Source organism: Pelophylax lessonae (genome assembly GCF_965119305.1).
Source record: "Pelophylax lessonae genome assembly, chromosome: 7".
Lineage (NCBI taxonomy): Eukaryota > Metazoa > Chordata > Amphibia > Anura > Ranidae > Pelophylax > Pelophylax lessonae.
Window position 1 is genome coordinate 194380052 of NC_138774.1, and position 21730 is coordinate 194401781.

General features: G+C 44.8%; 1 protein-coding gene across 1 annotated transcript in view; it reads right to left on the minus strand.

The window, feature by feature from the left end:
- Positions 1–2095: 2095 nt before the first annotated feature.
- The window catches only part of LOC309559532 (rho guanine nucleotide exchange factor 3-like), a 59378-nt gene continuing 39743 nt past the window's right edge, over positions 2096–21730 (minus strand). The window contains exons 10-12 of the mRNA XM_082262824.1: positions 21326–21496; positions 8151–8340; positions 2096–2488 (exon numbers count right to left, since the gene is read on the minus strand). Coding sequence (XP_082118950.1) covers positions 2250–2488; positions 8151–8340; positions 21326–21496 — 600 coding nt within the window. The 3' untranslated portion in view covers positions 2096–2249. The remainder of the gene's footprint in view (positions 2489–8150; positions 8341–21325; positions 21497–21730) is intronic.

Sequence of the window (21730 nt, forward strand, 5' to 3'; positions counted from 1 at the left end):
ACCTGTTGCTTGGACACTGAAATGACAATACCACTACCTTCCACTTAGAGCAGGGGTCTTCAAACTATGGCCCTCCAGTTGTTCATGAACTACAATTCCCATCATGCCTATTCATATCTGTGAATGTTAGAGTTTTACAATACCTCATGGGACGTGTAGTTCTGCAACAGCTGGAAGGCCGTAGTTTGAGGATCCCTGACTTAGAGGTTCTCTAAACTAGGCAGGTAAGACACAAAGGAAGCCCATACATTCTTTTTTTTCATTCAACCAGCGGGTTGAACTAAATAAAATGCCTCCCACTATGGTATTGTATTCTGACAGCAGGGAGCCTTCCCTGCCATCAGAAGAATACATTGATCAGTGTTGCCAGCTATAGCCGACAGCACTGTGCTTTCAGGAAAAACACATTAGTCTAGTTGTACACAAGTCAGTCGATACTTCAGCCTGTGTGCAACCAGCCTGCCCATACATGGATCCAGGGGCGTAACTACAGGGGTTGCAGGGGTTGCAATCGCTACCGGGCCCCATGCTCCAGGGGGCCCGGTAGCAAACCAGTGGGTGAACTTCTAGGATCTCAAAGGTCACACTTGCGACCGGGCCCTGGCATTTCACCACTGTGGGGAGGCCCCAAGATTGCAGGAAGGGGGCCCACTGCAGAACTTGTGAAAGGATCCTGATGCGGGACCATAATAAAAGGCCATGCAATGAGATTAAAAAGCCCCAGGATTAGTGGGAAGAGCCCCGGGCTTGAAGGGAAGGGCCCCGGCCAGGGGTCTGGGGGGCCCTTCATGGTTTCTTGCATCGGGGCCCTGAAGGTTCTAGTTACGCCTCTGCATGGATCGACTGTGAAGGGAGGATGGTTACAGATGACACAGAGAAGGCAACTGTACTAAATGATTTCTTCTTTACACAGGAAAAGGAGGGATATACTGACCTTGACAGTATTGTTTGTAGCACATCACAGGATACGTCATGACTAACAGAGGCTGGAGTCAAGGAAAGACTAGATAAGCTTAACACAAATAAATCACCAGGACCAGATGGCTTACACCCGAGAGTCCTCAAAGAACTCAATCTGGTTATAGCTAGACCATTGTTCCTAATCTTTGTTGACAGCATACTGACTTGGAATTGTACCAGTTGATTGCAGAAAAGCCAATGTGGTACCAATATTCAAAAAAGGGCTAGATATATCCCTGGAAACTACAGGCCAGTCAGCCTAACATCAATAGTATTGCTTGACTGTAGGCAAGACACACTTGATATAATAAAATATTTACAAAAATGTAAGGGGTGTACTCACTTTTGTAAGATACTGTACACCTACACAGTTTGAACTGGATGGACTATTGTTTTTATTCAACCTTACCTACTATGTAACTATGATATTCGTCCGGTCCCTGCTGAACTGGCTGAATTTTGACCAATGTATGTCCAGCTTAAGCATATGTGCATTTTAGTTGTCTGTCCGGAGTTCAATAGGAACTGGCTGAGCTCCTCACATTCACTATCTGACAAATTTCAGGAAAAATAGTAAAGTCCCTGTTGGATATTTTCCCAGGAAATATAACAGTGCTAGCTATTTCTCGCTTTACATAAACCTGCATGATCAGGGGGTGGTTTACCTGTATTAAACCACCTCACCTATCAGGTTTAATGGTTCACAAGCAAAAATATTCTGTAACACTATAATACTCCCTGCTTCTAGAAGTGTCATTCAGTAATGATCCTCTAAAGAGAAGATAAGAAGCTTTGAAATATTTGCTATATGAATCTTGCAATAGGCCAGGTGTGAGCCGACATACAAAGTCCAATGTTTTTACAGTAGTCAATAATCAAATTTATTTATGTCACCATTTGCAACAGTAAATAAAGTGGTCAGTTCTTCTTAGTTATTGGTATACACAAAAAGGGTAATGGCCAGCTTTAACACATTGTGTGTTTTAATAAGATTTTAGGATAAAAGATGAGTTTCTGTAAAGCCCAGTGCAGAAATATTTTAGTATAGGAGAGCAACCAGAAAAAGACATTTTTATTTATCTGAATATGAAAATCGTATTCTTATAAACAATGTATAAAAATATATAGTCTTGAAATAGGTAAAATCTATAATAGTTTTTTTTTAACAGTCTTGGGGTTTCAGCTCCATTTATTAGAATTGCAGGTCATTGGCAATAGTCTGATCTATCAAATTGTCTCTTTACTGACCGCATTTCTGTACCAGAGAGGCATAGTTGCCTTTTCACCTTTCACCCATCCTCCATCTTCTTGCTGTCCTCATAGCAATTGAGGCTCAGGTCAGAAATGTCTATAAGAGTACCAGAAGTCTCCTGCGCCTGAGGGGGGCTGCTACTTTGCTCTCTGCTTGCCACCATAGCCTGCCGGATACAGCTGACCCACTGTTGTTTGTTGAAGGAGTCGTTGGCTTGTAGCGTGTGAGCTTGGCCTCTGGATCTGTCCCGGAAACTCACTCGAAAAAAGTTTTTGGCTGTTTAAAGAAAAAAAAAAAATATGTAAAAATCTTGCTGTGGTTTATGGTGTTTCTTTTCCTCACCCAGCTATAGATTATACCACCAGATTGACACTCCACACTCCATCTGGCTAAATACAGTTCTGAACTCCCAGGTATAAGAAGAAAAAAAAAATAACAAATAATGCTGTTATATGTTCATTAAAAGTCATTAGGTATAATTGTAAATACAACTAGTGTAAATTCCCTAATTTCAGCCTTCTCTAATTCCCTGTACAGCAGCATTTGTGGTTAAAAAGAGAGGGGCAGTATTAGAAACCAATTGGGGTCCTCTGTATTGTTATGTGCTGACAGTAAACAGGAGGAGAGCGCAAAAAAATGGACTCCTCATTCTGCTACTGCTTCTTCACTCTGGTGGCTGGGAGTTGCTATAACTGTAAAGATAGCCATAGATGGATCAGAATTTGGCTGCTGCAGCAGGGACTGGCCACATTTTGATCCATCTATGGCTAATCCAGAGGCATTGACCTAGTGATTAACTCCCCTCATATGGGAATGTTGGAAAATGTGTGATAGATTCATGGATGCAGCCAATTAGTTTTTTTTTCTAAACATTGAATTTATATTTATTGTTTAATATAAATGTAAGCATAGTAAAACTTCCTGTATGATGCCTTTATATAAGCTGCTTGCAAATACCCTGAAAAAAAAAAAATTTAAATTGAAAGGTGGCTTTCAAAGCTTTCAGTCTTAACTCTGGGCATTTAACAGGAGTAGTAAGCAGTCATTTTTTAATGTGCTGCAGTGAAGATCAGGGACCTGGCTGTGGAATGCCTGGAATACAGGACTGGCTGAAGAGAATTAGAAATTATTTGCAAGGTATGACCGCTCACAAATGTGTATTTCAGCTGTGTGAATATTATTTTTCCTGAAGATCAGCTTTGAGGCTACAGTTTACCATACAGAATTTTTAGAGTTTACATACACATCAATACTAAACAACCAATCTACATTATGCTTTTTTTTTTTTAACAGTAAACTACATTATGCTTAAACTTTCCAGTCAGTTCAAAGTGGATCTAATCTGAAAAAAGGATTCCTGGTTATCTTCTATTCATAGTTGGTGGCACCCGACAGTTAGAATTCCATGACAGGCAGTCTTATTTCCAAATGCCTCAGCATTTGATCACATAATCTTTGCTGAAGGCACAAGCTCAGTTTAGACTGGCTGGTCCATGACGTGATCAATAACTGTGGGGTCTCAGAACAGTGGTTACCCTGGACAGTAAATATTTCAGGACTTCTGCTACCATTTATGATTTTAAGCAGGGCGGTTGGCATAGCAGCTTGATTCCTAATTCAAATGATTAGTTTGAATTTAATTGATGTTTCCTGAATCATCAAAACTATGCCTTACATTATTTTTTAATTCAATTTTAATTGAACCGTTACATCGTGCCTCCTGATGGTGCCGATAGCCGCAGCCTCAAATTCTGTTGTACACCGCTCCTAGAGTTTTTCCTGTCATCCACTTTAGCTCTTTTGAGTGTGACTAGTTCCTCTGCCCTTTTCAGCTGAGGTTTTTAATATGGGCATGCAAGACTTTATAGCCCAAATCCTCCCATTGTTGTTAACTCAGTCCATCCACTACTATTGCTTCCAAGTTAGGAGACTGTTTCAGCTCTCGTTGATGTGGTATGCACTACTCTGAAACTAAAGATCCAGCCTGTTGCATCTACTAGTGCTGCTTCCAGCCTTGGATCCCTTAGAGCTCCTTAAGTTGCAAAGATCCCACTGCACCTGCTGTTCCAATTCTCCCTATGTAGATTGGAAACACCTGGACAAGCTGTTTGCTCTCCTGAAGCACTTATTAGCCTTGTACCCATGTGGAAAGTATTTTGTAAAAAAATGATCTACCCCCACTAGGGATCAAGCAGTGTCCTACCTCAACAAAGTGACTACTATATCGATATAGTCTTTAGGCCATGGCTGACTGGGCAAAATCCCTTAAAGGAATTTTTACACTGCAAGGTAGGATTTTTCAATTCCCTGGAGATTGACTTTAAGGTGCTGGACTGTGCAACCTGCGTCCAAGAAGCATTTGATCATTTTTTTATTACCAAACATATGTAGCAGAAAACAAATTGGCCTAAAATGTTAAAAAAAATAGATTTTTACATTTTTTTGGGGAATTTCATATAAAAAAAAATGTGAAAAATATTATTTTTGCAAAACTGTCGCTCTTTTTTTGTTTATAGCGCATGATCAAAAAATCGCACAGGTGATCAAATACCACCAAAAGAAAGCTGTGTTTGTGGGGAAAAAAGGATGTCAAATTTGTTTGTGTACAGCGTCACACGACCGCGCAATTGTCCGTTAAATTCACGCAGTGCCGAATCGCAAAATAGGCCCTGGTCAGGAAGGGGGTAAAGTCTTCCGTGGCTTAAGTGGTTAAAAGTCAGCAGCTACACAAAGTGCAGCTACTGACTTTTAATAAACACACACTCACCTGTCCCACAGTCCAGCGATGTGGCCGGCGGGAGCCTCGGTTCTCTCCCTCTTCGCCCCGCAGCGCCGACATCTCTAGTGTGGGCACCCGGCTGTGACACCCTATGACATGCGTGAGTCGTGCTGCGCATCCTGAGTGGACAGGCAATCTTCTGGGACCTGTGGTTTGTCCTGGAAGTATGCAGGGAGGGAGGAGAGAACTTCCGCTAGAGCTGCCTAGGCAGACCGAGCGGAAGCGGGAGCAGGCTGACTGGGCAAAATCCCTTAAAGGAATTTTTACACTGCAAGGTAGGATTTTTCAATTCCCTGGAGATTGACTTTAAGGTGCTGGACTGTGCAACCTGCGTCCAAGAAGCATTTGATCCTCATGGCCTTTGAAGGACATCTTTTCTGATCTACCCTTGATACCATTATCAAGGACACTACAGGTGGCAAGTGTACCCATCTTCCTCAGCAGAAGAAGCCCAAAAAATCGAAAGCAAAGTCTTCTCCCTCTTATCTGCCAGGAAAACTTCCTTTATTTTCTCTACTCTCACATTCTCTGTGTCCAGACCTTCACCCAAGCTTGGATCTCATTTCACCTTCAAAGTCTGGAGCTTGAAGTCTGCCAAATCCATAGACAAACCTTCCCTTGCATAAAAGTGCTTCCGCACTTCCCAGAGTGTGGGAAACATTTGTTAACCATTGCAGACACTTTGATAGATTGCTAGGTGCAGGGGATAAAATTCCTGGCCTAAAAATTGGTGTTTTGTTCCCAGCTACTTTCTTGGCTTCTCACTTCCAACCCTATTTTGTTACCACACAAGTTAGCAAATCTCCATGGAGATCTCCAGACCAAGGTGTCATTGCCCCAGCTTCTGTGACACAAAATTTTCAATAGTTTTTCTCCAAACTACTCTCAGTACCCAAACCCCAAGGGGGCATCTGCCCTATCTTGGATCTCAAAGCTCTAAATGTACTTAGACAACCTTTTGTTGAAGGAAAAGTTACTGTGGGCTGTGCCTGACAATAGCTTTGACTGTTGAAATATTACAACAGTTCAGATTAATCCTGAACCTTCAGAAATTGTTGCTGGAACAGACTTATCCTTTGGAGTATATTGATCTATTCCTAGAAACTGCTAAAGTCAGAGTGTTTCTTCCATAGGAGAAACTTCAATCTCTTCTATCTCAGATCCAAGCCCTCAAGTCCAGAGGTCATCCAAGACTCTGCTTCTTTTTGGGTCTGATGGTAGACCTCTACAATACAACATTCTGTTCGGCACTGACCTGGTGGATCAGGCGTTTGGCTCTGGAATCGCAGAAATCTTTCCTGCCTATCTTCTAGGAGGTCCTGATGATGGGTACCAGCTTGAGCTTGTCGGGTTAGGGACTCACTATAAAATCCTTATCCTGGCAAGACACAAGACCCACCCCTTTGTGTTTCTGATCAAATCATGTAGGAATACATGCTTTGCTATTAAACTAAGGCATGCTGGGCTGACCTGCAGTTTTTTTTTTCTGTTTCCCAGTGTTCAATCCTCCTCTGGGCAGCAGTATAACACAAAGGTTGGAGACCTTATGTGTCTTTTAATGGACTCTAGGTAAAGAATTTTGCAGTGAGTAAAAGAATCCAAATTTTTTTCCACAGCAATCACATTTCTTGTGTTTCTGGTGCACAGTGAAAAAATTTTACTATTAGGATGAAGTAACTAATATAGCTGGAGATGTTAAAGCACGTTTTTGGTGTTTATTAACAACTTGCCAACTGCCTAACGACTATTTACGTCGGCAGTCAGCCCCTAACAGGCAAAGCGATGTAGTACTACGTCGCTAGCCTGTGAGGCTCTAGGGAGAGAGCGTGCCCCGCTGGAGGCGCGCTCCCGCTCCTTCACGGACCCCCCCCCCCCCGGGCGCGCGAGTGACCGGCGGACCCAATGTCCGCTGGTCACTCGCGATCGTCGGTTACACCGGGAGAAAGGCAGGTGGCTAATGTAAACAAAGCCGCCTGTCTTTCTCCCCTGTGTAACAGCACAGATCATAAGGTCCTGCTATGTAGGACCGTAGATCTGTGCTGTTACACACACAGCCACATCCAATCACAGTAAGAATCACGCCCCTAGGGACACACTTAACCCCTCCTTCTCAAATAAAGTTAACCTCTTCCCTGCCAGTGTCATTTTTACAGTAACAGTGCATATGTATAGCACTGATTACTGTAGTAATGTCACTAGTACCCCCAAAAGTGTCAAAAATGTCAGTCAAGGGTCCGATCTGTCCGCCACAATGTCGCAGTCCCGCAAAAAAAAATCGCAGATCGCCGCCATTACTCGTTAAAAAAAAAATCTATAAAAATGACAAAAATCTTACCCTTAGTAAACGCAATAACTTTTGCGCAAACCAATCAAAATACGCTTTTTGCGATTTTTTTATTACCAAACATATGTAGCAGAAAACAAATTGGCCTAAAATGTTAAAAAAAATTGATTTTTACATTTTTTGGGGAATTTCATATAAAAAAAAATGTGAAAAATATTATTTTTGCAAAACTGTCGCTCTTTTTTTGTTTATAGCGCATGATCAAAAAATCGCACAGGTGATCAAATACCACCAAAAGAAAGCTGTGTTTGTGGGGAAAAAAGGATGTCAAATTTGTTTGTGTACAGCGTCGCACGACCGCGCAATTGTCCGTTAAATTCACGCAGTGCCGAATCGCAAAATAGGCCCTGGTCAGGAAGGGGGTAAAATCTTCCGTGGCTTAAGTGGTTAAAAGTCAGCAGCTACACAAAGTGCAGCTACTGACTTTTAATAAACACACACTCACCTGTCCCACAGTCCAGCGATGTGGCCGGCGGGAGCCTCGGTTCTCTCCCTCTTCGCCCCGCAGCGCCGACATCTCTAGTGTGGGCACCCGGCTGTGACACCCTATGACATGCGTGAGTCGTGCTGCGCATCCTGAGTGGACAGGCAATCTTCTGGGACCTGTGGTTTGTCCTGGAAGTATGCAGGGAGGGAGGAGAGAACTTCCGCTAGAGCTGCCTAGGCAGACCGAGCGGAAGCGGGAGCAGGTACCTGTCAAATCTAGGTACCCACTCCCCCCCCCAAAAAAATGACATGCCAAATGTGGCATGTCAGGGAGTCAGGAGCACTTAAAGTGGAAGTTCCACTTTTGGGTTCAAACAGTGAACCAGTACCTCGTTCACTGGCTGCCGTAAAAGCTCCTCGGATGGAGCCACCAACTCGCACTTCACCGTCAGGGAGGTCCTCCAACACCAACTCTGGTAGAGGGATGGGCTGACGATAAACCTGGAACTGAGGCTGATCATTCTGGGTCACTAAGCGTGTTAGGACCAAAACGCTCTCAAACAAGAAGACGTGAAGCCTCTAGAAAGAAAAGAACATGGGTAAATATAAAATTGTGAAGCCTGCTGAATAAAAAAAATCACTACTTTTCACAATCGTGCAAAATGTTTCTCAAGTTTTTAAAAGTTAGACATTGAACAAGGATGAACAAAGCAAATGTTTTTTGATAAGCCAGCATTTGAAAAACAAATGTCCTCTTGAGACTGTCCTTTTGTTCAGCTTTCCTCCCATTCAAAATAATGGATTATGATCATTTTGAAAAATGTCCTGTAAGAATTCATTCACACTTTTCATACCAAAACAAAGTAAAAAGAAAATCAATCAAAGCAGCTTAAAAAACAATTTTTGTCTGAAATCAGTTTTTATGTTTATCTAGCTTGCACTTTATTACTAATTTACTATGAGTTACAGTGACCCTATGTGCATGTTGTACTAAACATTTCTATTTATTTTTAATCAGACAATGCAGGTCCATGGGCCAAAAAAATATACCTCCTCATTTTAATTTCAGCACACTCCAAAGTAATGTATGTGTTATAACAAGTGATCCATTGCCCTACAGATACATTTCTAGACGGTTCTCCAGTAGTTAAATGGTTTAGCGTACCTCTAAACAGATGAATGCCAATATTCCCATCCCACACGTTCCTGAAAAATGCTTAAAAGCAACAAATGGAGACTGCTTGAACCATGCACAGAACAATGCAAATATTTCCCTTTCACTCATTGACGAACCACAGCTTTCCATTATTCAGAACCAAAGGGTTATATTGCCCCCTACAGGAGTAGGACACTAGGCAGAAAAAATACTTGGCTACGCCGACTATGGGCAGTCCGAGTAGGTATGCATCCCCCTCTCTACTATAGGCCTTCAGTTTTCTTCCTAGTCAGGAGTAAGGACCTAGTTCGCTGCCAGGATCTCTGGTCCTGGCAATTTTTTCTTTTTTAAAAATGTTTTTTCCTGCGAGATCTACAATCAACTGACAGACTGAATATCTAGATCCAGTGGTCCACCCAGTCTGGCCAGCGAGCGTACGCAGACCACACCTCCGCTGGACGGGGGCTGGCCTGCGAGTTTAAAGCCTCACGAGGTCGCATACGACCGGGTCCCGCCCTCAGTCACAGTGTTCCTCCTGGCTGACAGCCCCCCCCCCCCATTTTGATGGTGAGGTTCCAAGTGGCCCTCGTCTGGCAAGCCGAGAGCGGGATTCTCTAGACCTGCACACAAGGCTCATTCCTCATGAAGGTGCTCCCTCACCCGTGCCTGGGGTGGGGGGGGGATGTCTTCGCTGGTTTCCAGGTTCGTGGACCTACTTGGTAAACGACAAATAGGTCCACGAAGTGATGCTGTCCAGTTACAAGATAGTTTCGTTCTTGCCCTTCGGATAGGTTCTTCCCTTTCAATGTGCATCTGTCCCGGACTGATTGCAAGCTTTCTTTGGGGCGGTGCAAGACCTGTTGCTTCAGTGTGTGATTGTCCTGGTTCCCCTTTTGGAATGATTTCAGGGTTTTTATTTAAACCTGTTCAAGGTCCCAAAGAAGGAGGGCAAAGTATGTCAAATTCTAGAGCTCAGGCACAGGTCCGGGTACAGAAGTTCAGAATGGAGTCCATTCGCACTGTGGTGGCATCCCTTCATCAGGGTGACTTTCTTGCTTCTATCGACATTAAAGATGCTTACCTGCCCATTCCAATATGTGCTTGACACCAGCCCCTACTTTGTTTTGCTTTTAGAAAGGAGCATTACTTGGTTTTGGTGTTACCCTTTGGTCTCACCTCCGCTCCTTGGGTCTTCACAAAAGTGTTGGCCCCGGTTCTAGCGTCGCTGCGTCAGTGGGGGATTGCGCTACTGGGCTATCTGGATGACCTCCTCTGACCTGCCCTGATGGATGACTAGAGATCACTATACAGACCCTGAAAGAGTTTGGTTGGCTTCTAAACTACCAAAAGTCTGCTCTGATTCCATCCAGAAAATTGGAATATCTGGGTCTGACTCTAAATTCAGCTCTAGCCAGAAGTTGCATACTGCGATTTCATCTACTGCTGTCAAGCAGGTGGTCCTCCCTTCGGACTTGCATGTGGGTGTTGGGCCTGATGGTATTTACCTTCAAGGCGGTTCCGTTTGCACAGTTCCATACGAGATGCCTTCAAAGGGAGATCCTAGTAAAATGGGACAAGTGTCCGAGGTCTCAGGACAATTCTGGAAAGATTTGGCTGAGTCAGGAAACCAGGGGGTCCCTGGTCTGGTGGCTTCGCTCTCCAGCTCTTCGGCAGGGCAAATCCTTTCTCCCCTTGTATTGGACACTGGTCACCATGGATGCCAGTCTGTCCGGGTGGGGAGGTGTCCTGGGACTGAGCTCCACTCAGGGTTGTTGGACGCTGGAAGAATCCAGACTACCAATCTGTATATGCCTGGATAACTTGACGGATCAATTCTGGGGGCTCCCGGTACGGATCCAGTCAAACAATGCCATGGTGGTGGCTTATGTCAATCACCAGGGCAGAACAAACAGTGTGTTAGCAGCCCTGGAAGTAGCTGGCATCCTCCGGTGCGCAGAAAGCTTCATTCCTGTCCTCTCCGCCGTACACACTCCAAGAGTTAGACCAAGGGGAGTGGTCCCTTCCCCCGTAAGTGTTTCATCAGATATGTCTCCATTGGGGCACCCCTGAGGTGGATCTGTTGGAGTCCCCGCTCAACAGGAAGATACCAAGGTTTGTGGCAAGGTCAGGGGATCCTCTGGTGGATGCCACATACACTCTGGTAGCTCCATGGGGCCAGTATCGTCTACGCTTTTTCTCCCCTCAAACTTCTGCAGCGGCTTTTGCGCAGCATCAAGGCCGAAGGGATTCTGGTCATTTTAGTGGCCCTGGACTTGCCACGCCGGTCTTGGTACGCCGGCCTGGTGCGACTGGTCGCCAACATCTCTTGGAGACTGCCTCTCAGGGAGGATCTACTGTTCTAAGGCCCGATCTTCCATCCTGCTTTAGTCGCTTATTTTGATGACCTGGCTGTTGAAGGCCAGGTGCTGAAGGATAGAGGTTTGCCTGGGTTGGTGACTCCGACACTCCTGAAGGATAGGGAAGTCTACCTCTAGGAGGATCTACCATCGTACGTGGAAAGCGTGCATTTCGTGGTGTGAGTCGAGTAGAGTTTACCCTCATTTTTTTTCGGTGGCTTGGATTTTAAACTTCCTTCAACAAGGTGTCTAGCAGAAATTGGCTTTGAGTGCCATCAAGGGCCAGGTGTCGGCCTTGACGATCTTCTTTCAGTGACCCCTGGCCACGCAGTCCCTGGTGCTTACTTTTATTAAAGGGGTTTGACATGTGACTCCACCAGTGCTGTCTCTTCTACCACTGTGGGATCTGAACTTGGTGCTTTCAGTTCTCCAGAAACCTCCCTTTGAGAATATTAAGGAGATTCCCCTGCTAACGCTGTCCCAGAAGGTGGCCTTTTTGGTGGCTTTCACATTTGCTCACAGGGTGTCAGAACTGGCAGCGTTATCTTGTCGTACCCCCATCTGGTGGTCCACAAAGATAAGGTGGTTCTTCAACCATGTCTGTCGTTTCTTCCAAATGTAGTGTCTGGTTTCCATTCGAATGAAGACATTGTGTTGCCTTCCCTGTGTCCGAGACCCAAACATCCTATAGAATTTGCTTTGCATGCCCTGGATGTGGTTCGGGTGATTCGGGTGTATTTGGCAGCCACAGAGACTTTTCGGAGGTCAGACCCACTGTTTGTGATCACGGACGGGCCAAGAAAAGGGCTGTCCGCTTCTTCTGCGACAATTTCCAGATGGATCAGGCAGACGGTTACTCAGGCTTATTCTATCAGGGGTCTGGTTCCTCCTTTCCCTGTGACAGCACACTCATCAGACGTCAGTGGTGCAGGTTTGCAAGGCGGCTACTTGGTCTTCTGTGCACACTTTCACTGAATTCTACAAAGTAGATGTGTTGGCATCTGCGGATGCTTCCTTTGGCCGCAAAGTTTTGCAAGCTGCTGTTTAGAGGGTCTGTTCCCTCTTTGGGGGTGTATTGTTCAGGTTGGGCTCCAATTGTTTTTTTTAATTGAGCTCCTGTTTACCTGGTTGGTTATTGTGTTTAGCCTTGGGCTTTTTCTGTTGTCCTACCCCTCATGTTTGGCACTGTTTGGGGACGTCCCTGTGGTTCTGAATAATGGAGAGCTGTGGCCGTCAATGAACAAAAGAGAAAATGGGATATTTGTACTATTTTTTCATATACAGGGATGGAGACCAATAGCATGACCTGCTTGTCTCATGTAAAGTCCCAAATATTTTATGAAATTGGGTATGGAGGCAATGTGCTTTACAGGCCAATGCCTCATATAAAGTCCCAATCTGCGTTTTACACTGCATCCGCCAAGGGGATGGAGGTGTATGCTTCTCAGCTGGTCCTTTCCAGTTAGTACCATCGCTACAACATCGCTATTAGAGTTTTGATATACTAGACCAGTCATGGATGGGGGGTGGGTTGGGGGAGGTTTGGGCTGCTCCCTCCCACCTGTCTCCCATCCATCCATTAGCAGCCATGTGCTTCTATTGTGCAGACACTCAAATTAGAAAGTGTTAGGACTTCAGGTAACACAGGGTGCCGTGTAGTGGCCCTGCAGCTTACACATGCGTTTGCAAATGCGTGTCAACTAAACCCCTGTTCTTTATATCATGAGACAGGTCTACTTGGTTGGTGGCAGACTGGAGGGTGAGTACATCAGACTGGGGGCTGGCTGGCTTCCATGCACCTCTTTTAATCCTTTTCAACTTTTGTTTTTTTCTGATACAGGGATGGAGACGCTGGGCATTACCTGCTGGTGTCTCACTTAGCCCCACATAGCCTACATTATTTATGGGATATTTGTACTTACCGCAAAATCCATTTCTCTGAGTTTATTGAGGGACACAGCACCCACCCCTCTATGGAGTTCTAATACTTCTTACACTGCTTGTTACTAAACTGAAGGCCTATAGCAGAGAGGGGGATGTATACCACCTAGGACTGCCCATAGGCATAGCCAAGTCTTTTTTTCTGCATAGTGTCCTACTCCTGTAGGGGGTCAAAATAACCCTGTGGTCTGAATAATGGAGAGCTTTGTCAGTCAATGAACTCAGGCTTTGCCTCTGTACATTGTGCCCATGGTACATTTAAATGAAAATCGTTATCTTATTTGCACACCAATATAACAAGAAAATAATTTGCATAAAAATGATCTATAGTAGCTTTTTATATGTAAAATCCACCTCTGGCTCATTCATGTGCAAAGCCAAGGAAGGCTACAATTTCACTATTGGCACATCCAAAGCTGAGGGGAAGACTTCTCTCTGCCACTGCATGTCAGATCTCCAGCAACTGGTGAGTATAGGAAGGGAATGGGCCTTTACTGGAGTGATATAGGAGGGTCTGTACTGTAGGGTGGGCTGGGCTGTGCTGTGCTAGCCACTGTGTTTTGCATGCCATACTCCTGACCATTGCACATTATAAACCTCAGTTTATAAGAAATACTCCTGACCACTGCATTCTATATACCCCTAAAGTACTTCTTTCCTTTTTCTTTTAAAATGCTCTAAAATTTGAAATCGGATTTATCACTACAGGTGATACTTTTTTCTTTCCCTAAAAAGGGGAAGTTCTGCGGTTTCTACCCCCCTATTTGCATCTAATTTTTTTTTTTTGGGTGGGTGAAAGAGGGAGAGAGCGGCTACCTAGATTCGACAGGTAGTTGGCCTCCCAACAGCCTAGGCGTTCTGAGTGGAAGTTCTCTCTCCTCCGCAGCAGTCCTCTGGGTCACGTCACAGGTCCCAGAATACTGCAGGACCATTTAGAAGACAGAGCGTGGCTCGCACATGTGCAGTGGGCAGCGGGCTGTGAACCCGCAAGCAGTCACAACCAGCTGCCCACAGCTAAGATACAGGTGCCGGGGACCATAGACCTGTGAAAAAAAATGGCTTTGTGAGGACAGCGCTGAATCTTGGGACAGGTGAGTGTTTTTTTTCTTCCCCCCGCTCTTCTGTAGCTAAGAACAGAGGGAATGTAATCACTTAAGAAAAAAAGGTATTTATATATATTTTTTCTTTTTTTTTTAAATCAGAATAAAGTTTATTACCAAATTTTAACATTAAAATAAACAATGTACATTCCGAAGTATTGCATTATACAATACTTTCGCAGAATACAAAGTAGAATAATGTTCTTGTACAAAGACAAAGCAGGTTTATAAAACCAACTGAACCTGAGATGTCATTAGACATTATATCTCACAGTGTATGCATCCTTAGGTATGGTTTAAGAAGACATTCTCATCATATCTCTTCCCCAGTACTTTAAATTAAATTCAATCCAAGGGGACAAACAGAGCGGTTGAATTCCCACTTTTTTTAAGTGAATATCCTATTAAGAATTAGGTCCAATGGAGCCAAGTCAGGGGCAGCTAGCCATCATCCCCAGATTTTATTGAACCAGGTTGGGCTGTCTCTATGCTGATAACCCATGTCTGCTAACCACATCTCTAAAGTTGGAGAGATTTGAGAGATCCATTGTTGCAAGATTAGCTTTCGAGCTTGGAACAGTGCCCTGGACAACGCCTCTCTGACATATATGTCTGTTATAACCTCATCCAGTATACCCAATAAGCAAGGTTTAGGGTCAAGAGAGATGGTTACTTGAAAAGTATTGTTAATGGTGTTTACTATGCCAGTCCAAAAGAGGTGCAACTTTGGGCACCTCCAAATGAGATGTATCAGGTCTCCTTTAGCTCCCTTGCATCTTGTTCACAATAAGTCTGGGCGGAGTCCAAGAGTAAACAATTTAGGGGGGTATGATGAACCCACAATAATATATATATAGTTGGGACAGTCTTTGGGTTACATTTAAAGAACAGTCCTGGACAGATTCCAGGGCCTCCGACCACTGATCCCCACTATATCACCCACATCCTCCACCCATTTTTCCATATCCAAGTTGGGAAAATTCTCCAGGTACTCGAGCAGCAGCATCGCATAGCACCTGGAGATGAACCCTTTAGTGGAAGTGGATTGCTGCATCATATTGAAAAGAGGAGTGGGAGATAACACTGCCTGCTTTAAGGATGCTTGCGCTTTAATAGCGTGCTGCAATTGAGGGTAGGGCGAAGTACATTTTGTTTGACAATCTATATCTGGCTTGCATCTGGGCAAATGGGAGCAACCTGCCATTGCTTAAAATGCGACGCAGGTGAGTAACACCATATGTTAGCCACCTGGCTGGGCTGCACACTGCAGCGTTGTCAGTTCCTGGTAAGTATTGTTTTTTCCAGACGGGGCTGTAACTAGTAAATCCTGACACTTTGTAGTTGTTTTGCTTCGAACCAAATCTTCTGTAGTAGCCTATATGTGGGTACCTTTTGTTGGACTTTAAAAAGAGCTGAGCCTCAAGGGCTTCCGGGAGAGTCTGCGCTTCTACACAGTGTAACGCCACAGCTCATGTGGAATCAGTGTATGTTTCCCCCTCGGCCGATACATCATTCATGACATTTAGCAGCTGCTGCAGCTGGCCTGCCAGATAGAACAGCCAGGGGTTAGGAAAAGCTAGGCCCCCAGTATCCTTAGACCTCTGGAGTTGCTCCACCCTGACTCTAGCAGGACCCGATTTCCATAGTAGCGAGCAAAATATGGAATTTACCACTCTTAAGTATTTTAGGGGTATGACCACAGGTTTATTGTGGAGGAAATAGAGCAGCTGGGAAATTAAGATCATTTTTGCTAAATTAGCTCTACCCGCCACTAACATCAGTAGTTTAGACCACAATTTCACCTTATCCCTAAACCGTGACAGCAGGGGAAATAAGTTCAAACGGCAATAGTCCACAATCTCAGCCGAGACTATGATTCCCAAATATCTGAATTGCCCCACTATAGGCACTGGGCAGAAAGAAGATAATTGGGAGTCAAGAGCTCCATCCAGCGGCAACAGGGCTGACTTGGTCCAGTTAATAGTCAAGCCTGATTAAATGCCAAATTCAGTCACTATGTCCATTACAGCTTGCAAAGAGGGGCCTGTGTTTCCCATAAAAAGCAGCATGTCTGCATACAACATGATCTTTTCATGGAGTGCACCGTATTTAGAGCACCACCAGGGGTTCTATTGCAAGGGCAAATAGGAGAGGGGGCAGAGGGTACCCCTACCCAGTGAAAATACCTGTGAGGTCCTGTCACCCTCACGGATAGCAGCTTGGGGATTATGGTACAATAAACAGACCCATGCAATAAATTGTTCTCCAAAGCCAAATCTTTCCAGCAGTGCCCACAAATAGCACCACTCCACGCAATCAAAGGCTTTGTTTGTTTGCGTCCAGCGACAAAAGCGCTTTCGCCCCTCAGTTATCAGCTGGTGTTTGCATATTTATATAAAGTCGTCTGAGGTTGAAAGCAGTGGATTTGTTAGGCATGAAGCCAGCTTAGCCTGAATGAATGATATCAGCAATTACTTTGTTAAGCCTCGAAGCCAGTACTTTAGCTAAAATTTTTATGTCAGCTTGTAACAAGAAAACAGATCTATGGCTTATCAGGCTTCAAAAGCAAAAAAATACTAACCCTGTTCATGGAAGCCGGTAACCATGCTCATGTGCCTCATTGAATACTTTCAACAGCTTAGGTAAAAGGATATCAGCGTATTGTTGGAATATCTCCACTGGCAGCCCATCATCCCCAGGTGCTTTGGAGTTGGGAAAAGAGCTGGTCACCTCCCAGATCTCCTCTAATGTGAAAGGAGCATCCAGACTAGAGATTGACCGATTATTGGCAAAGCTGGTATCAACTTTTTCAGATATATCGGAACTGGCCGATATTACCGATATTTTCATGACATTATTCTGCCTTCTTAGGTCGCCTCCCTCGCCTTGGACAGCCTCGTCTGGAGTCAGGACTAGTCTCGCGGGTGTGTATCACAGCCATTCACCCACCCACAGCAGCCCGGTGCCAGCCAGACACACCCACAGGCCCTGTACCAGCTAGCCAGCCACAGGCACTGTACCAGCGAGCCAGCCACCCACAGGCCCTGTACCAGCCAGCCACCAACAGGCCCTGTACCAGCCAGCCACAGACACTGTACCAGCCAGCCAGTCACCCACAGGTCCTGTACCAGTCACCCACCACAGGGTGCCAGCCAGCCACCCACCACAGGGTGCCAGCCAGCCACCCACAGGCCCTGTACCAGCCAGCCACCCACAGGCCCTGTTCCAGCCAGCCACAGGCACTGTACCAGCCAGCTGCCCATAGGCCCTGTACCAGCCAGCCACCCACAGCCCCTGTGTCAGCCACCCACCCACCACAGGGTGCCTGCCAGCCACCACAGGGTGCCAGCAAGCCAGCCATTAAACAAAAATTAACATGTTCAGTACTAGATTTGTGTTAGAAATTGTCTTTATTTTTCAAAACTTTAAATGTACAAAATATCGGGCCATATCGGCCGATACCGATACGTTGTGACCAAAATATCGGTATCGGCCCTGAAAAAAACATATCGGTCTATCCCTAATCAAGACTTACTCTATCAGCGTCTGACAGGGTGGGTATATTGATAGACTGTAAATAACTTGATAGGGCCTCTGGGGTATAGGACACCTTAGAGGCATAGAGATCTGAGTAGAATTGTACTAGTTCTGCCATAACCGTTTCTGGGTAATTGGCATAGCCCCCTGTAGGAAGCTTTAGTGCACCAATCACAGGAGCCGCCGGGTGTACATTAATTATTTTTGCAAGCAGAAGACCAGTCTGTTCCCCTTCTTCATAAAAGGTTACCTTGGAAAAAAAACTCATTTTTTTCAGCTTTGGAGGTAATCAGTTGTGTCAGGGCATCCTGTGCAGCGAGCCAAGCTGACTGGCCCTCGTCTGTGGGTTGTAAAATATACACCCTCTCCCTTTCCTGGACATGCTGAGTGAGAAGTTTTTCATGATTTTTAGATTCTGTCTTTATACTATTATCTGCGGATATGAAGATTCCACATATATAGCATTTAAAAGCATCCCACTTTAGCAGGTTATCAGTATAGAGTGCGTTATCCTCAAGGAAACTAACAGTGCTTTGTCCAATCCCAGCGCTCTCAGGTATCAGTTTCAGCCAAAAAGTGTTTCAACGCCACCGAACTCTAGGAAGGGTCAGGATAGGTGTAACTGTAATCCTGCATATCAAAGGTGAGTGATCAGACACCCCTCTAGAAGCATACAGTATTTTCTAAACCAGCCCAATCGATCGAGCTGACCCGAGACAAAGATCTATACGGGACAGTGACCCATATGTCTTAGAATACCAGGAGATATGGACAGTTACAGGGTACTTTTCTCTCAATACATCCACCCATTTTACCGCTTCCATAAATCATAGCAGTGGGCTGGCTCGTTGCGAGGAACCTACATTTGGGGGGAGATGTCTGTCTAGGGCAGGATTTAAGAAATGATTCAAGTCTCATTAAAAATACCAAAGATTAGCTCAGAAAAAACCCGGCCGAGAGGGTTTAGAGACCGTTCTTCCCGGCTATGGGTATCAATTAAACAAAACCATAACTTGTAGTGGTGCCTTTCAGGCAAAACTTTCTAACAGATTACACCTATCAGGTGTGTTCGCATTTGGTGGTGAGGCATCTCGCAGAGTGCTTTTCACAATCCCTTACGAGGGGCTGCCTTCATTTGAGCTTATCGGTAAACATGGCAACAATTTAGTAAAAACATGAAGTTTCAGAACTACCGAATCAAAGGTATGCACCCGTTTGTAGAGGAAGAACAAGGAAATGGTCTCAGGTTTCAGCGCTGTCTCGGTGCCTGGCAGGAAAAGAAGGCTCATTGACACAGTCTGCAGCTTCCCCGGCTGAGTTGAAAAAGTGCGCCTGACCTCTGGCTGTAATTTGCAGCAGTGCAGGGTAGAGTATTGCATATGGCAAATTAAGGCATTGGAGACGTTGCTTGACATCCTGGAATTTGGCCCGCTTCTTCTGCACCTCAGCTGAGAAATCAAGATAAAATGAGACTCTGGTGCCATTGTAGTGTATGGTGGATTTCTCCCTTGCTAGCCTTAAGATTTTCTCTCTGTCCGTGCCAGGACTGGCCTAGGTGCGTTGCCTGGGAGAGCCCTAGCAGGAACATGATGCGCCATTTCAACAACTAACAGTGGGGTAAGGGATTTTTTCCCCAATAGATCCAGTAGCCATTTCTCGACAAATTATGTGGGGTCACAGCCCTCCACCTTTTCTGGCAGCCCCACTATGCGAACATTGTTTCGTCTAAGGCGATTTTTAATATCATCCATTTTGTCACTTGCGGCAGTGGCTATGCAGGTGGCTCTGCGGGTTTCAGCAATCAGTGAAGGTATTTTGTTCTCAAGATCACTGATACGGACTTCAGCAGCAATTCTTCTTTTTCTTATCTTCTGGAGGTCTTGTCGCAGCAGCGACGCCTCCTCTGTATGCCCCCCTAAGCACTCCATGACTGAGTTAACTGAAGCAGTGCAATGCTGTACAGCTTGTAAGATTTGACTTAGGGTAGGTTGTACTTCTCCCTCTATCATATCTACAGTGCCTGTCTGCTGATCACTGTCAGGGAGAGACATGGTGTCAAGCTCAGTCCCGTGCCCTGTCTCTATATACTGGGATGGGTCAACTTCTTCCTCCTGGGCTTCAGAGGAGCCTTGCCCCTGCACCTCTGTGATTTTTTTTGTGTATAGTAGAGCATTTCCCCAGGGGCATCTTTTTTATACCTGCTTTGCTGCCTACGTCTTTGTGCTTCTCAGAGCCTCGTGGTGTTCCTTTGGGTAGTGCAGGTTGAATCTCCAGGGCTGTCCCTTCTGCCTTGCCTCTTTAGGTCATCATAGCTTTGATCCGGTCAGGAGTGGTGTCGATGGATTCCTCTGGCTGCTCTGAAGAAAATGATATCTCGCCCGGATCAACAGCCAGTTGAGTCAGGAGGATATTAGTAGGGAGCTCTGTGAGGGTGTTCCACCCACATGCCCAGCCTGGCCACAACCACCCTTTTTTTTTATCTTTACACAAATGTTTTGCCTTTCATTTCTATTCTGAACTAAACTGAATGGGTTATTTTACAAGGTGGTCATTTAAAAAACCTCTGTAACAAAAGTAAAAGTAGCTGAAATAAACCTATCATAACTCAGATTTACAGAATAAAGACAAAGAAACCAAAAGCAACCAATTATAACTCAGATTTCACAGATTTCAGTAAACAATAAAATCTGGCTCCTGTGGGTTTCTAAGGGCAGCACTGTGGCTGGCTACATAGTTAATAATCTAAAGTCCTGGAGTCTTTGGTACAAATTCCAGTAGGACATCACAATCGTGTCTCTGTATGAACATCCTCCTGGTGCCAGTTTCGTTACTCAACTAATAATCTGCTGGCAGTTTAACCAGCATGACTCAATTTGCCCTAATTTGGGTTTCCTGTGTAATGCCAAGTCTTAACAGGCACAAGTATCTAAAGGCTCATGCTGAATCCAAAAATAAAGTGGTTGTAAACCCTCACATATACCCAGGGAAGTGACTGGCCTGTGTGGTGATACACAGAGGTGAAACAAATCTTCCTAGATAAGTTGTACCTGCTTATCTGCGGGCCTCTCTCCACTACATCAATTCAAAGTCCAGAATTTATACAGCCTTTCTGAGCTCCAGAAATCAGGGAGTGTAAAGCTAAAGTTACATTCTGCAGAGCTCAGTGAGAGCTGATTGGTGGGAAGAGACACCCCTTCCCCTTCACACATGAACAGAACTGAGTCTGTGAGTCACAAGCTCCCTCTCCTGTCAGCTTTTTATCTCTTGGTGTCAGGAAAACTTGCCAGAAGTGAATGATGCAGATAAACAAGGCAGCAGACAGAAATGACAGTTAGTGCTCTGGATTGAGAGAAGTAGACACAATTGAGGACATGCTTTGTTCATATTTTATGTCAGCTTTACAACCATTTTACTAGCACCAGGCAGACGTGGGTTTCCACCCATTCCTGCTAACAGAAGACTGACAATCTTACTTGGCCTTTGTTGTTCTTCAGTTCTCCATGGCAATGCAGGATCCGAGAACGTGACACATCCTCTTCATTCTGATTCTCGTACAGATAGGACAATCGTCTCTTATAATATTCACACTCTGCCTCCCCAGCTTTGCTGTTTATCTGGCTTATCATGGTCTGAATGACATTCACCTAAACAGAGAATGGACAATTTAGCATTAATGCTCAAAATATTTTTCTTAAAAAGACATGGAGCACAGAAATATCTGCAGAGACGACATTGTTCAGAGACTTGCAAGGGACATCAGTCATTAGCCTGCTGCTGCCATTTGTAAGGGTCAGTCTACTGAATATGAACTCAGAGAAAAGACAGGTGCCTCGGAGTTAGGACTGTGAAGATTTATTGTGGCAAAGTACATTAAAAAC